Source organism: Hemicordylus capensis, chromosome 6, assembly GCF_027244095.1.
Source record: "Hemicordylus capensis ecotype Gifberg chromosome 6, rHemCap1.1.pri, whole genome shotgun sequence".
Taxonomy (NCBI): Eukaryota; Metazoa; Chordata; class Lepidosauria; order Squamata; family Cordylidae; genus Hemicordylus; species Hemicordylus capensis.
In genome coordinates, this window is record NC_069662.1 from 170,274,177 (window position 1) to 170,291,030 (window position 16,854).

General features: G+C 48.0%; 1 protein-coding gene across 3 annotated transcripts in view; it reads right to left on the reverse strand.

Annotated features, from left to right (window-relative positions):
- Positions 1–320: 320 nt before the first annotated feature.
- LOC128329530 (uncharacterized) overlaps positions 321–16,854 on the reverse strand; it is a 215,141-nt gene continuing 198,607 nt past the window's right edge. For all 3 annotated transcript variants that reach the window (XM_053260914.1, XM_053260913.1, XM_053260912.1), the window contains exons 3-4: positions 7,790–7,913; positions 321–4,050 (exon numbers count right to left, since the gene is read on the reverse strand). In XM_053260914.1, coding sequence (XP_053116889.1) covers positions 455–4,050; positions 7,790–7,886 — 3,693 coding nt within the window. In that variant the 5' untranslated portion in view covers positions 7,887–7,913 and the 3' untranslated portion in view covers positions 321–454. The remainder of the gene's footprint in view (positions 4,051–7,789; positions 7,914–16,854) is intronic.

The following is a 16,854-nucleotide window of genomic DNA, read 5'->3' on the forward strand; positions in this document are numbered from 1 at the left end:
CACTTCCTTTTCCGTGGACAAATGTTCATGTTTACATAAAAGAGGTCATAACAAGCAGGTTCTGCACAAATTATGAGAGGATGGTCCTCCCTGTCTGGCTGGAGCATCTTCACAAGGTGAGACAAGAGGTTTCTTCAGAACCTGACACAAGTTTATGGAGCATGTGAGAGAGCCCATACTTAAGTAAGGTTGGAGTTTTAAAAGTGACAGAATAAACCATGGCCTGGAGGAATACTTACAGTCATAAAACCGAAAGTCACTGCTGTTCACCAAAAGCAAAGAAAGGGTGCATGCAAAGATGAGATTCACAGAGGGTGTTTTACATTCTTTATTTCAGCCATCCAGAATTATCCCTATTCTAAATGTGTCCGGGGTGGGGGGTGGGGCGGGCATTGGGGGGATGCTTTCTTTGTTCAAGCTCTTCTGGCAGCAGAGGCTCATTGCTGGCAAACTTCTATATCATCTCAGCCACCTTCCTCACTTCCATCAGAGACTGGATTCTTTCCTGATACCCAGGCTTCAGTTCTTGCTTTTCCGACTCGATGAGAAGGTCGATGTATTCTGGGGTGGAGAGGAGGTTGGGCTTCAGAGCAATTTCCCACAGGCGCTGGCGGCATTTGGATGCTCTTCGGAGAAGGTCTGCTAAAACATCTTTCACCTCTTCGTATTCCTGCAAGAGATTTTCAAGCACCTCCTCTGTGGTCATCACCTCCTCAGAGGCATGTTGATACTTTTGCTTCAGGTCCTCATAGGTCATTTTCTCTTTTACAGTTTTATATTCAAACTTGCACTGCTCAGAGATGTGAACACTTGATGCACACTGGCCAGGACAAACCCTGCATGTCCCTTCAAAAAAACGTATAGCATCACAAAAGCACTTCAAGCCAAACTTAGCCACTGTGCAAGGATAGTGACAGGTGTAGGAACAATTTCTGCAGTTAGTTGCATAGTTGCCAGTCTCACAGACATCTGCCTTCACTCGCACCGTTTTTGGTACTTCATACTCAAAATCTCTGTTGGCTTTCATGTCATCCTTGTGCTGATCCAGAGTTTGCAGCATCTTCTTCAGCTCTTCCATCTTGACCAGGCCAGTGTCGATTTGTGGCTGCAGGCCCACCATGAGAGTGTCTAGCTCTTTTCGTTCCTGGGAAACTCTTGTCAAAGTTAAACTTTTTGTTTCTAGTGCATTTAAGGAGCCAAGAAAGGTCTTCATGTTATCAAAGCTGAGATTCCAGATTTGAGATTCCAGATTGCCAGTTCCTTTTCCAGCCACAGTATTCTTGGCAAAGAGTATGGAATTATTGAACTGGAAATGAACAGGGGTGCCCTTGGCATCTTTCGCACATGGCACATCAGCCGCTTTTATGGCCTCTAGAACGGGAGGCGTTTGCCCATCTGCATATGTGACCAGGACTTGGATATTGTCCTTGATTTCCTTCCCAAAAATGGAGAGTACTGAATCAAAAACATATTTCTGGGCATGAGTTAAACGAGGTAAGGAGGCCTGAACTACAAAGCAGATGGCATCGATGTGGTTAGTGCCCCTTGGGGTAGAGAAGAACTCCCTAATCTGCTGGGTAATCAGCTTGTCATATTCTATGCCTCTTGTGTCACCAAATCCTGGGGTGTCAATGATAGTGAGGGAATAGGGGACTTGGAAACCCTTTTGATGATTCACCACGTAGGCTGTCACTTCTGGTGTCTGACTTTCAGCTTGGCTTCTTTTTGTTATGTCATGAATCAGTTCGAACCGGAAGTTGTCTCCCCACTGGACACCCAGGACATAGTTGATCATCCCATTGATGAGGGTGGTTTTCCCTGATCCTGTTGCTCCCATCACCATAATCACTTTGTTAGGGACTTTCCAGGTTTTCCTTCCTAGGTAGTAGGTAACACCAGCTTTTGAGACAGCAGGTGATGCATTTTTAAATGGCAGAGCATATACAGAAGGTTCCCCCCTTTTTGTCAGTTTGTTTTCTTGGAGATATTTCTGGGCGATTCTTTGGGACCCTTCTTCTTCCTCCTGTGATGTAGCTATCTCCACCTCCTCACTGGGGGCACTCATGGCTTCATCTGCACACACGGCAGACACCCGGAACCGGTAGGCCGTCTGGGGCTTCAGCCTCTCAATGTGAAAGAACTCCGTTTTCCCGCCTGTCCTCTGCTCAGCCCAGGGGTCTTTGCCCTCAGGACTCTCCTCTCCCTCCACTTCTCTGTACTCCACTTTGTACTCCTGTATGAGGACTCCAACTCCAGTGACCTTTGGACCATCCCAAGCAACAGAAATTCTGGAAGATTCAACCAATACCATTTTGGGTTTTCCAGGGGGGCTTGTGGGAAGGGTCTTCACCAATTTGCTTGTATTGCTGGTCTCACTGAGGCCGAGTTTGCTCTTTGCTGTGTATTGGAACTGGTACTTGGTGTTTAGGTGCAGATTCATTACTGGGAAAGTCTCCTGGCTATCCTCTGTCTCCAGAGTTGTCCAGTCTTCTTCCCCTGCAATCCTGTACTCCACCTGATAGCTAGAGATATTGGCCCTCCCATAGTCAGCTGGCTGAAATATCAGCTGCACACAGTCATGTCCAACCTCACCAATCAGGGGAGGGAGAGGTCTGAAGGGCAGCTCAAAGCTCCTGCTGACCAGATCTCCTTCTTCATAGAGGTAAATGGACGCCCCTGGGTTGTCCTCATCCGGGACAGAGGCCACAATATACTGGATCTTCTGATTTGACTTATTGATGCGGGCAAAGTTGGAAATGGCTTTGGCAGATCTCCGAGCACATTGGTGCCTCTCATTGTCTTCAAACCAGGCCATGCATTTCTCTGGCACAGAACAGGGACTGGCCGTTTTCTCAATGTGTTGCTTCTGAAGGCAGTCTTGCAAGCTGGATAGGAATGGCTCCTTCTCGTGGAAAGAAGTGAATGTAAATGAAACCACAAACTGAATTTCAGGGTTAAGAACTATTTTTTCTAGTTTATTCTGGGAGGAGATTATATCTATCCCCTTTAGGATAGAAAGGTAAGAGCTCACAAAATTCATCTCCCGTTCCTTGGTGTCCAGGAATTCCGTGAGTCTCTGGCTGTTGAAGGGCGACTGGTTTATTGCTGTTAGGATGTCCACCAGGGCTACTTCCTCTTTCCCTCCTCCACGGATTGAAGGCAAGATTCCCGCCAGCTCTTTCTGGAAAATCTGCTTCTGTTTCTTGCACAGATTGCTGAATTGCTGGATTTTCCTCTTGATTTCTGGGAAGGTGTCAGTAATAGGATTCTTTGCCAGGTCATTGCACCTCATGTTGATTTCGGTCAGCTGCTCCATGAATGACTGGGCATCAAAGAGCAGTGCTAAGCGGATCTCACGAACCAGCTTAGCTGCTCTGGAATCCAGCTTGGTCAGTGGGTACAACCAGACTGTGACGGGCACAGCTTTTTCCCCATCCTGCCCCAGCATTTTGGGCAGAGCTGTGTAGACCTCCATGGCATCTTGGAAAGTCACTGGATTTTTATCTAGAGAGAAGTCTCCATGGAATTTGCAGCTAAAGTTCTCAGCATGGGATTTCCCTTTTTTATTTATCTCGAGTTCTGCTTGCCCTGTGATGGAGACTGTGTTTTTAATCACAGCTTGGAGGTTTCCTTGTATCTCTAGTATATTCTCAGAAGAAGACACTTCTCGGTCAAACACAAAGAAAGCCTGAGCTCCATGCAAAATTGCAGTGACAACGTGGGTGGCCGTGCCTTGATCAAAGACAGCTCGGTAGGAGACATTTTGAGTTCCCAGATGGCTCATTGTCAGTTGTTCAAACTTGGTGGTCACTTTGTACTGCAGAGTGACTCTGGCCTGCCGCTGGGACTTCTTGGTGTCATTGAGGTATTTGGCAGATCCTTCCAATTCAACCAGCCCCACCAGGAAACTGGCCTTGAGTGATGCCTTGATGTTGAGGGCAGAGGCCTTGTCATCAATGGAATCGGACGCAATGATCTCGGATTCTGTCTTGGGCTGCGGTTTGACACACAAGTCCTTCTGAAGCAATTCCAGATCCCAGAGGGTGATCCCTGAAACAGAAGAGGAACAATCAGGGGCATTGCTAGGCTGTCATTATTGTTTCTATGTTTTTATTGGATGTTTTAATATTGTGTTGTGAGCTGCCAAGAGAACAATTTGTTATGGGACAGCTAACAAATAAAGTCTGTTTTTCTAAAAAAAATTGCTGTTGTTCTTATAGATGTTATCTTGCCTGTTTTAAACCAGTCACTAATTCAGCTCAATTAAGTGATGTCAAATTCAAGAGGGAGAAACTATTTCTCAGCTGCTATGGGTCACCACAGGTGCCATCAGATATAACAGATCCTCTTTAATGTAATAACTGCTCAATGAGTTGTATCCAAAGCAAGTGAATCCTGACTAAGCACCCTTGACATCAAGAGGACTTCAGTTAATCATTACTAGAATCTCACTGATTTCAGTCATGGTGCTTAGCCCTGAGTCACTTCCTTAATTGTATCAGCAGACAGAAGTCACAGATGAATATTAATTGAGGCTGTTCTCATGCACAGCTTAACTCAGCCTAGGACATTCTGATCTGGGTAAGAATGTATGTGTAAAGTGCCGGGAGCCAGTTCACTCCATGTCTCCATAGGATCAATGGGAATCTCAAAAAGCTGAATAACTCCCAAATGGCTATGCAGAAAGCTCTGAAATTTCATATGGTATTAAATTAAATTAAACCCATAATGATATCACATGATGTAGAAAGGCTACACACCACAAGAGAAATGTTTCTCCCTCTCTCACAACACTAGAACCAAGGGTCACCCATGAAACTGAAGGTCAGGAAATTTAGGACCAACAAGAGGAAGTACTTTTTCCACACAGCACACAATTAATCTATGGAATTTCTTGCCATGGGATGTGGTGATGGCCACCAGCTTGGATGGCTTTAAAAGGGGCTTAGACAGATTCATGGAGGCTATCAATGGCTACTAGTCTTGGTGGCTGTGAGCCACCTCCAGCCTCAGAGGCACAATGCCTCTCAATCCCAGTCGCAGGGGAGCAACAGCAGCAGGAGGGGGGCATGCACAGACCTCTTGCCTGTGGGCTCCCCAGGGGCATCTGGTGGGCCACTGTGTGAAATGGGATGCTGGACTAGATGGGCCTCCTTGGGCCTTATCCAGAAGGGCTGTTCTTATGTTCTTATGTAAAGTCCATAGACATTAAGTATGTGGACTTTCAAGGATATTGAGTCTCTTGATTTTTCATTAACGTTCATTAAAAATGGAGCAACTCAATAGTTTCTGTTTAAAAGTGTCATAATGGCTTTCTTTCAAGTTACAAAAAGTTCTGGAAATGAATCACCCATTCTGGCCATCATTCAAACCTCATTTGCTGGAAACTGCTCCTTACCTTCATACAAAAGGCGTATCCCCATTTTTTGCACTACATGTTCCAGAATTCAAGAATGACTGGGAATAAAGTTCTCAAAGTTCATATGATGGTAGCATTAAATGTGTGGATGTTCAAGGAGATCAATTCTCCTTGAGTTTTGGGCGGTATAAAAATGTTTTAATAAATAATAAATAAATGATAAATAATCATCATGCGGTTTCTGCCCAGCCATTCCTGAGTTATTAATATTTTTGAGTTCCTCATTATCCCTAGGAAGAAATTATTATTTTAAGTTTGGAATCTGGACGTGGCTCCACCTAGTATAGCAACCCATGTTCGTTGCACACATTTACTGGATTGTAGATCCAGCCCTGCTGAGAACTGCTTCTAAAAGGAACTGAGGCTGTTCACCAGCTGCTGCTCGGAAGGGCTGCAGGGAGGGAAGGCGAGAGCTTGCCTGCTCTCCCTAGCAGATGAGCAGCAGCCATCTGTCCCTCTGCTGTGCCACTCACCCGCATCAGCAGTGGTGCAGCAAAGGCCAAGCTGGGAGTGGGAGGCTTCGCCCTCCAGCATCCCACAGTGCCCCTTGCCACAGGTGCAGCCACTCCTTTCTACCAACTTGCTACCAGAAGTGACGGCGGGCCAGGGAGAAGCCTTTTAAGCCAGTGGTGATAGTTCTCATGATTGCCAGCCAAAGTTCAACAAACAGCAGGTTCATTTATCCTCAGCTAAATGCTGGGTTTAAAAGTCAGGCTACCTTGTTCTGGAGCAGCCGGGAGTGGAGTGGAGGGTTCCCAGCGCTGCAGATGTTGGATTACCCCAGGCAGCACATGTCGTGTGAATAGCCTCAGTATTGCTTCTGGAAATTGTAAGGATTTTGCAACTGGTTGATTGTCATTGTATGGGTTTTGCTTTGCTATGTTTTCAGATTTTAGTTTTGAAGCAGAGTTGCCAGAACTTAAGGGGTATACTCGTGGGTCAAATGGGCCATAAGCCAGAATTTGGCTTTTTAAAAAGCCAAATCTGGCCACCTAGTTTTGAAGTACTGAAATAATTGGCTTAGGCCGAGTTCAGACGCACACTCTAACTGCGGTTATAGCTGACTGAGATTGTAACTGCAGTACGCCCAAACGCGTGAGACTGTGGTTATGGGCCGAAAGTTAATTCTGTTTTGCCCCGCCGAACTCCAGTTGGGACCTTTGGTTTTCTCTAAGCTTTGCTACCAACTGTGGTTTTGCCACTGAAGCATTACGCTCGACTGCAAACTCAGCTATAACTGCGGTTTCATGCTTATTCCAAACCCCAGTCATAGAGGTGGCAGCCTAGAACTGCCCAGGGACTTGCCAGCACTATGAATGCTGTGGCTTTTCCGGCACGTTCGTGGAGAACACGCTCTGCCCACGACCTCCTTCCCTATCATGCTCATTCTGCCTAGCAACAGTGACATGTGCTGGCAGCTTTAAAGAGACACGGCCCTCATGCCACTCCCTGCTGAAAGCTGCTGTTGGGGGGGGATGTTTCCTTGGGGCATGCCTTGCCTGCAGGGTCTCGGGGTGAGGGTGGTGCATGGTGGGGAGGCACTTGCAAATGAGGATGCACAGCTCTCACCACCTGACCCAAGCAGGTGACAGTGTGTTCAGAACACGGGTGGAGTGGGGTGGCCAGCACACACCGCAGAACAGAGTTTAAGCAACGTACCCCAGCAGACCTCCCTCTAACAGGCAGCAGCACAACAGTGGACAAAGGGCAGACAGGAGTTTGCTGGCAGGGGGTGTCAGTGCACCCACACCAAGGGCCCTCTTCTCAAACGCAAGACTGGAAGAAGACTGCCCCTGCTGTGCTGACTCTGCGGTATCTCCTATCTAGTTCTATGTCCTGAAAACTGCCAGCAAGGACATGCAGTGTCCACCATGGGGATGCACAGCCCAATCACAGCGCACCTGTCCCTCACCTCATGAGCCAACACCACAATGGTTTCCTTGCTGATGCTTGTGAACAAAGCGATGGGAATAGTCTGTAAATACTGGGAGGGTGTTTGTTCTGAACCATTAATGCAAAAAAGCAGAACTGCTCATACGGATTCTATATGGTCAAAATAAATGTCAAATACCTCCAAAATGGCATTGTCATGGCTTCTCCTCCATTGTCCCTTACATACTTCTGTGGAGGGAGAATATATCTCATTTCCCTGGAGATACTTGGCTTTGAGATTGTGCATGGGGTGGGGGAGGAATCAGGAGGGCCAGCAACTGAAAGGACAGAGGGCCTAGCAGTCTCCATTTGCTCTCTCTTCCCAGGCAGTTGGTGTTGCAGGGAGCTATTGCAAGACGCCTGCCCATTTAAATGCAGCTTGTTCTCCTTCTCAGCCCTGCACAAGAGAATATCCCCAACAGCCCCTTCAGCCATTACCTGGGACGAGTGTGTCATTTCGGCAGTCGTACAGCATCCCCAGCTGGAAGGGGCGGCCCAGAGCTGGGATCTCAATCGCGGCATCTATTTGGCTCATGGCTCAGCTCCAAGTCACTGTGCTGCCCTGCAAGAAAGAACAAGAGTGAAGGACACCTAGGCAGGACCGTGAGAGCTGGAGGAAGCTCTCTGGACACCTAGATGTCTTTGCTCAGCTTTTGTTGCCAGTAGCCCAAGGTCCCAAGTGGTGAAAAACAACTCCCATCATCTGCAGCCACAATGACCGTTGTGGCTAGGGACGATGGTGTTACAACGTTAGAGGCAGAGTGGCAGTTCAGTCCCCAACTAGCAGAGCAAGACCAGTTTGGGGAGAATTCAGCCAAGCAAGAGGTCTGGAGACAACTCTTGAGTATTGAAGAACAACAAGGATTTATTTAGAAGTTACAAAAGGATAGGAAAGCTAAGCTTAAGGCTGAAAGGGCAGAGAGACTAACCAAGCAGCCATCTCTGGAGAGACAAAATGGAGACGAACACTGGAAGGACTCTGCAATAAGCCATTGATCTTTACCACACTCTGGTTGTGGGGTAAATTGTGCCAGGTTTTCTCAATAATTCTCCAGCCTCCACTTTTTTAGGCCAGGAGTCCCCACTTCCATGTTACCTCTGAGCTCTTGTATTTTATTTGTTTGTTTAATTTAAATTTCTATCCACTTTTCCTCCAAGAAGCCCAGAGCAGTGTACATGATTATGTTTATCCCCACAACAACCCTGTGAAATAAGTTGGGCTGAGAGAGAAGTGACTGGCCCAAAGTCACCCAGTGAGTTTCACAGCTGAATGGGGATTTGAACTCAAGCTTTCCCTGGTCCTAATTCAACACTCTCGCCACTACACTACTATGGGGCAAAGAAGCCAGAGAAGCTAACGGGCATTCACAGATTCCTGGATATATTGAAAAGGGGTGAAATCAGAGGCGTATCTAGGGAAAATAGCGCCCAGGGCAAGTACTGTAATTGCACCCCCCCCAAACATCTGACACTCATCTTTCAGATAGCTTTACCATAATATCAGCTCAAAAATACAAGTCAAGCTCTTTAATTCACATATCTTTTAATTAACAAATTATGGCACTACCTGAAAATTATAACTGCACCTTCCTTGCTTGTCACTTCTCTCTCAGCCTAACCTACTTCACAGGGTTGTTGTGAGGAGAAACTTAAGTATGTAGTACAAGGAGCTCTGGGCTCCTTGGAGGAAGAGTGGGATATAAATGTTAAAATAAAATAATAATACAAAGAAAAACATTTTCTCTGAGTGTTAGAAGTCCAGCACAGAGGAGGTGAAACATTGAAGCCTAAAGGGGACATTAAAGCATAGCCTATCTTTATTCTCACCAATATTGATGACAACAGTATCAATTTTCCTTATGAGTAAAAATTTAGGCAAAATCCCTAGCATTGCTTGATTAGAATTAGCCCTCAGGCGAGGTGAGAATTATGGGTGCCTGATATCAGACTTTCAGTACTGTCTCCAGTTAGTTAATCTCTGAAAGCACAGAGAACATGAACGCTGTAGTGTAGAATACTAGGCTACTAGCAGATAAGCTATTGGAAGTGTCAGTGTGATAAAAAGTGTGTTGAAGAGGAACTTTTCTATGTAACACAGAAGATGAAGCCGGAACACAACTAGCACATGTCACTTTTTCTGCACTAGCAATTCCCAGTTCACATTTACTGTCTTTCTAACTCTCTGCTCACCCTGGCAGCTGACCTAGGACTGCAACTCCTCAGAGCGGTGTAATTCAGTAAACTGCTGAATTACAGAAGTAAGCAACCCAGCACAAGCAAATTTGTAATCTGGAGAGTGCTACACATTCATGGCTAGAACGCTGTAAAATGTAGATCAGCTGGACTGCCCGACAGAGACGTCAGGCTAGCTGACTTCTGGTGGCGGGGGGGGGGGGGGAAGCGTCGCCAGATTGTAACACTCCAAAATAGCCGGAACTGAGAAGGGAGGGAGTGGCGACTGGAAGAATAAACGGAGGAAGGCTGGACTACTATACTATCTTCTTAGTTTAGTCTCTTTCCGAGTAAGCCACCATTCGCTCCCTCAGAAAAAGCCACAACAAAACACACCACCACCACTCTCTCTGGTTGAGATGTCTGGAATCATGCTTGGAAGGGGCCAAAGCTCAGAAGAGGCTACTAGCGGGCAGCGTGGCAGCTAACGCTTGTTCCTAACCCAACGGCAGGCAGGCAGGCCTCTCTGCTGCTGTGGGCCATTTTCTACGGCAACGTCTATGCGTACACTCTCACGCAACTCAAGCCAGAGACTGAGGAGTGAGGGGAGGGGTGCCGCCTGGCAGGCAGGAGGAAAAGAAGTGAACAAGGGCTCCTCCTTCACATAGGGGGAAAGCGGAAAGAAAGCGCCAGCCTGCCCTGCTGCAGTGCAATCCTGCCTGCTCCTCGGAAGAGCCCCGCAAGGAGGGCGTGCTTCCCCTGCGCCTCCCTCTGAGCCAGAGATTGGGGAGCTAGGGAGGAGGGCCAGGCGGGAGGGAAAGTAGCGAGCAAGGGCTCCTCACCCCGGCCCCGGGGAAAGCGGAAAGAAAGCGCCAGCCTGCAGTGCCTGCTCAGAAGAGCCCTACAGGAAGGGCTTGCTTGCTGCCTCACCTGCGTCCTGCTGCCTCGTTATTGCAGTTATTTATTTCAAAGGTGGTTTTTCTACACTTAAACAGCCGCAAAAGCCTCTCTGAGCAGCAGAGCAGCTAATGATTAACAATCCAATGGCGAGCAGATATGCTCAGCCAGCCAGTAGCTGCAGCGTCCCTAGACAAAGACCAAGCAAACCCTGGTGGTCCCACCCTGCCTGCAATGCGCACACACAAAGTTTCCGATTCCACCCCACACACTGACCTTCCAAGGAAAACTTTACATTGGCTTGGGGGAGCGGGAGAGAGGAGGAAGGAAGATCATTCAATGAAGCAGGCAGCAGGAGGGCGCGCGGGCGACACACACAGAGCTTGTGTATTAGCTTGTTTATTTTTACTTACTTTGGAAATGGGGAGGGATCAATTAAGAATGCAGCGAGAAAAATAAAAATGGGTCGAAGTGACAAAGGATTAGGCAGCAGCAAACACAACAGTAGCACACGAGGATTAGCAAACAGCACGAAATTCCCAACTGCCCAGCAGCAGCTGCAGTATCTCTCTTCAGCAACCCACGTGGACGCAGGCACGTGCGCTGATTGAATGGGGGGGGGCGTGGGGCGCCGCATGCACTCTCTGCCAGGTCACCAATGGGAGCTCTCAGTGCCTGCCTGTCCCCACTCGCCCGGACTGGGTCAGAGATTCTCGCAACTCATGTGAGTGAGTCGAGTGCGCTGTGCCTGCGCGAGTGGGGGTGGGTGCGGGCGCCACCCAGAGATAGTGGATGGTGGTGGTGAGCAGCGGCGGGGGGCTTCCCAGCACAGTGCCGCGCCCCCGCTGGCTGATCGGAGAATAGTGGAGGGGAATTCTGCGCCGCCTTCAACAGTGGCGCCTAGGGCACATGCCCTGGCTGCCCTAGCCTGGATATGCCCCTGGGTGAAAGGCCTTCTAAAAACAAACTTCAGCAGCCTACAAGTGCTTTCCCATTCAGTGCAAGTAAATTTTATACTATAATCCCCAGCCCTTACACAAAAGAGAGCTAACAATCTGAGCTAACCTTACGACATCAGCCAACTGTACTAGTTTCATGTTTAGGGTCAAGAAACTGAAGGAGCTGCAGGGGGGGTACTGCTGCCAAAACCTCTGTTTCTTGAACAGAGGCATATCTAGGGCAAATAGCGCCTAGGGCAAGCACCGAAATTGCACCCCCTGTCCAAACATCTGACACCCATCTTTCAGATAACTTTACCATAATATCAGCTCAAAAATACAAGTCAAGCTTGTTAATCTTTTAATATTTCAAAAAATATTTAGCAATGGACATAGACCAAAAAACGCTGGAAAACTACAAATTTCAGTATGCTGGGGCTAATGAAATATGCAAATACTTTGTGGAGGTGTACTTGGAAAACTAAACAGAAGTGCCTGTCTAATTCTCTACTGTGCATTGTAGCATCACTATTACATACGTTTTAAAAATAAATGGAGTATATGTGTGTAGTGACTTATATTATATTACATTTTTTATTTATTTTTAACCTGTAGCCCTTTTGGGGGGCTTCCTAGAGGCCATGGGGGGATATGTAAAGGTTCCCCCTCCCCCCCGGCCTCTTAATTCACTGCTGCAGCCCATCCCAGGCTGAGGGCCTCGCAGACACCATTTGAGCATGTGCGGTGTCCATTTTAAAAAATCATTTTTAAAAATGGCTGCCTTAAACAAAATGGCCACCACACATGCTCAATTGGCCTCTGCGAGGCCTGGCATGGCCTAGGGCCTCGCAGAGGACATTTGAGCATGCACGATGGCCATTTTGTTTTCGGTGGCCATTTAATTTTTTTTTCATTTAAAAAACTGGTGCCCCCCTTCAAGTGGTGCCCGGGGCACGTGCCCTGCCTGCCCTACCCTATATATGCCCCTGTTCTTGAAAGGCCATGATAGTGTTGCTTTTAGACCCCAGAGTACTTGTTTTAAGTCATCTAAGTAACTAGAAATTTTCTCATTTGCTTGTGCAGACAGAAAACATTGATTTCTGAGCTGTTCAAAATTTTTAGCCACTGCCTCATTGCTATCACTGGAGAAAATATCACCCCCCTGATTATCTGGCTGGCTGTCATGGGCCCAGGGTGTAGTGGGAACCCTTCTGCTGAAGAGGCTTGGATCAGGTGACCAGCTTCCCAGACAGACCTCCTCCTGGGCATTTTCCACACTACAAGCTTTGCAACACTTAAAGTGTTGCAAAGTGTAATGGAGTGAGGCAGTGGTTTGAAACTGGGAATCCAGCAATTCTCTGGAAGTAATCTTTCTGAATTCTGCAGCATTGTTTCCAGGCAGGGAGCTTCCATCCTCCGCCTCTAGAATGCATCCACTCGCTCCTCTTCCTCCTCTATCTCGGGCCAATGGAGTTCCAGAGGGAGAGGGGGTTCGCTGACTTTTAAAAAACAATTTCTCGGCGCACTTGTGCAAATCCGACAGGAGAAAAAAAGCACCTTTCAAAAAAAAAAAAATCCCTTTTGTCAATGCAGGCTAGCACAAGACAAGCAAAGATAAATTTTTATTTTAAAAACCCAATGGTGGAGAGGGAGGGAGGAGGCGAAGAGGAGGCTAGCAGTCTGAAGACACGGGTGGGGTTTTTGCTTAAATCTCCCTACCTGCTCATGTTGGTATGTTTGAGAAATAGAAGGCTGATACGGGGGTTGTGAAGGGAGGTGAGGGACATTTACAATAATTTCTCTCCCTTGCCTTCCACAACACCATCTCTGCCCCCCCCCCTTCCCCGCAGACTGAGTTTGTTCACTGGAATTAGTTTCAAATACTTCAAATTAGTTTATTTTTTATGACGATGGCTTCATCCCAGCAGCTGCTTGCAAGTTTACTGACCAGCAAAAACTCTTTTCTCTCTCCTCCTCCTGGCTTGTTTTGTTCCCATCCAATTATTCAGTGTGTTTGCTGCTCTCTTCATTTACACTGCAGCTTTTGCAATCTCTCTGTAGAATATTTCCCCCCAGTTCCTTCATCTCTCCCAGCTCCCATCAAGTCATCTTCAGGGAGGAAGAAAAAGCTTGAGACGTTTCCTCTTGCTCTCCTCCCCACCACCCCCAAGTGGAGACTCGGGAAGCAAAAATATTTCCAAGCTGTTTTGATAAAGGGAGGTGTGAGAAGAGGCTGGTGGAAGCTCCCAGTCCTGGGAGGGGTCGGAGAGGGTTAGGAGAGGGGCTGCAAGAACAAAAAATGGGGAAGCTGAAGAAGGGAGGCTATTCCCCTGCACCGCCTTAAGCAGCCTCCAGTGGAGGTGGGAGGGGAGGGAGACTGTCGCCTTTCCCTCCATAGGTAAGGCCCGCTGCTGCCCCCTCCCCACCCATGAGAGCTGAACATTTAAAGAGGCAGGAGGAAGCAGATGTCATTTTCAGAGTAAATACAAGGCCTGCCACACGTTGCAGTGCATTAAGTAGGCATATAGCCTCCCTAATACGGAAAAATACAGCTAGTTTCCTGAGATGCATTAAGAGCGTTGTAGGGCAAAATCACATCACTATGATTCGAATCCAGGCAGGGGGGAATGTGGATGGCACCCTTCTTACAATGTGGCGATACCGAGGGCAATCGGGACAGGCACTCAACAGAAACATTTTGAATACCTTGCAGCATCCAGTGTGAAAAACACCCTGCAGAGGAGTAGGCAGCATCATTTCTGGAAACATGTCACTAACTGTTTCTGCAGGATTAGGATGAGTTGCATCAGTAACGTTGGCAGGTATATTTGAACCAGGCATGAAAAAAACATTCTCTTTCTCTTTGGGCAGCAAAAAGGATACAAGAGGGGTCCAGAGGCTTAAGCTTGATAAAAGCAGGAAGGCTTCAGACTCTAGATCAGGGCCACCATACATAGCCAGTGGGCTAACAGACTGCCCAGGCCAAGCAGCCCTGGTTGTGGAGTCTGTTGCCGCCCCCTTAACACACAATGGGCTTGTTCTCATGACCAAATGGGGGTGAGCTGGAGAGAAGGCAGAATCTGACCTTCCAGATGACCAGAGCCTGCTCATGGCTCTGTAGCGCATGTGCCCACATGAACTGCACAGCGGTAACCTCCATGGCTGAGATTGGGCGGGGGGGGGGCGGGGTCCAAGCTGGGTCCTTCAGTATCCCACAATGCACCATGCAAGCAGTGGAGAAGCAGGCTTCGATGCTGCAGCAGTCCTGTTCTGCCTGGTTCTGCTTTCCACAGCACTGGCTGTTGGCTCCTCAGGAACAGTTTAAACCATGCCAGTGTCTCAGACATCCAACAGGAGGAGGTCGGGGTGCACTCTTCTTGTCCTGCCTCACCTTTAACCTGGGTAGTGCAACTGGGCTACCCAGGCTCAGAACTGCAGGGTTGGGAGGGCTCCCAGTGCTGCAGATGAACTCAGATTCCTGGGTTAACCCCCTCCTACCCAGGAATCGGTGGTCATGAGAACAGCCTCATAACCTCCTGGCATTTTGTAGCATGGGTGAATGTGGTAAGGCCTTAACAGAACACGTCCTATTGCGAATGGGAGTCTAAACCATTCATGGGAAGGTGAAATCTTTCTCTCTCTTTGGGCAGCAAAAAGAGATTAGTCTAAAGGCTTATGACTGACCTAAGCCAAGCAGCCCTGCCTGGTTGCAGAGTGTGTTACAAGCAGGAGCGTAGCCACCGTGGTGCTAACGGGTTCAAAGAACCCGGGCCGCCAATGGTAGGGGCCGCTGTGGCTCAGGCTCCAGAAGAGCCCCAAACGAACTCCCCCTGCCCACACCTGGACTACTAAGAGCCCTGAGCCAGCACTTGCCCATCCTTTTCAGACAGCGATTGCTCCCTGAAAGCATCTATTCCCCTTTCTCTCCCTCCAGAGAAGGAAAGAAAGGGAGAAAAGATGCTTTCAGGCAGCAAGCACTGCCTGAAATGACAGGGAAGCTCTTGCTCAGGCTCTTTGGTGCTCGAGACCACACCCTCTTTGTGTGGAGAGAAAGGGGCATAGATGTTTTAAGGGAGCAAATGCTGCCTGAAAAGGACGGGCAAGTGCTGGCTTGTGGGCGGGGAGGGGATTCTCTCGGGGCTGAGACATGCCCACAGAGCCTGGTTACAAGGAGATAAGGAATAGGAGGTGTTTAAGATGGATTCTGTGACAGAGCAGCCTGTTGTCAAAGAAAGAACTCCAGGGCACGAGTTTGAGGGAACACCAGCAAAGCTTTCCAGACAAGATTTCTTGCATCATGTGGTGCATATGGTTCCTCAGCTTTCTACACACACACACACAAACACACACACACACACACACACACACACACACACACACACACACACACCTGGCAGTGTTGCCTAATATCACACTTGCCCCAGGCCGCATAACTCCCCTTGGCAGCCCTGGCTGGCTTGTGGGCTTCACAGAGGCTTCTGCTTGGCCACTCTGGGAAACTAGAGTCTGGACTTGCTACTCCTTGGCCTGATCCAGCACCCCTTTTAAAGATGTAGCTGATTTCATATGTTGGGGTTCCTAGTTAACAACCATGACAAGATCATCCCCCCTCCCCAGCCTCTTCTGGAATTCTGTGCTAGTTTTGTGCTGCTTTGTGCAACCCCCTTTAAAGATGAGTATACCAGACAGATCAGGCTGGATTCCTAGATAAGTGCTTAAAAAATTAAACAGCAGGGATAGTGTCTCTGGGGTTTATCCCAAGCTGACTTAGCACGTGGGAAAGTGGCCTTGTGACAAAGCCGAGCCTTCTAGCATGGAGCCAACCAAGCCAGGTGCACGGTGGAATGCTGGGGTGGTGGGAATTCCCATTGACTGGTCAGCCCTAGGTTTGGTGGGAGCCGACAGAAGCAAAGAGCAAAATGGAAGTATCATTTCCTCATAATTAAAACAAAAACAGCAGTCATCCCACCATGGAGCACAATCTTTGCCACTTCTCCAAGAGCAACCCTGAAGGAGCAATGCAAGTCTGCACTGGAGTCAACACCAAGTGCTGAAAGCCACACACACCAACAAAGAGACACTAGTAAGGAGGGAACAGACCGTGAAAGCAGGACCTTCTTTGGACTCCCTCCTCCCCATCCTCCCCCAAACAAAGCACCTCCCTTCAACTCTGCTTTATCCAAATACGACAAATAATCTTTTACCAGGAAGGGTAAGGCAGGATGAGCAAATATTTGCTCCTTTTTCTTCCTTCAGAAATGACTGGCCTGGTTGTTCTTTCCCTCTGCAGTGTCAGGCAGCTTCTGGTCCGTCTTGGTCCGTCTCTCTGGAACAACTCAGTCTCCAAAACAGTTTCACTTGCATTTTTAGAGCTGAGCTCTCAGCAGCCAAGAGTGGTTTCATTTTTACACAGCTGCTGCTGAAAAGATTGTGCACATTTGCCAGTTACATTTTGATCAATACAATTACAGTACCAGATGCCACCACACTAGAATG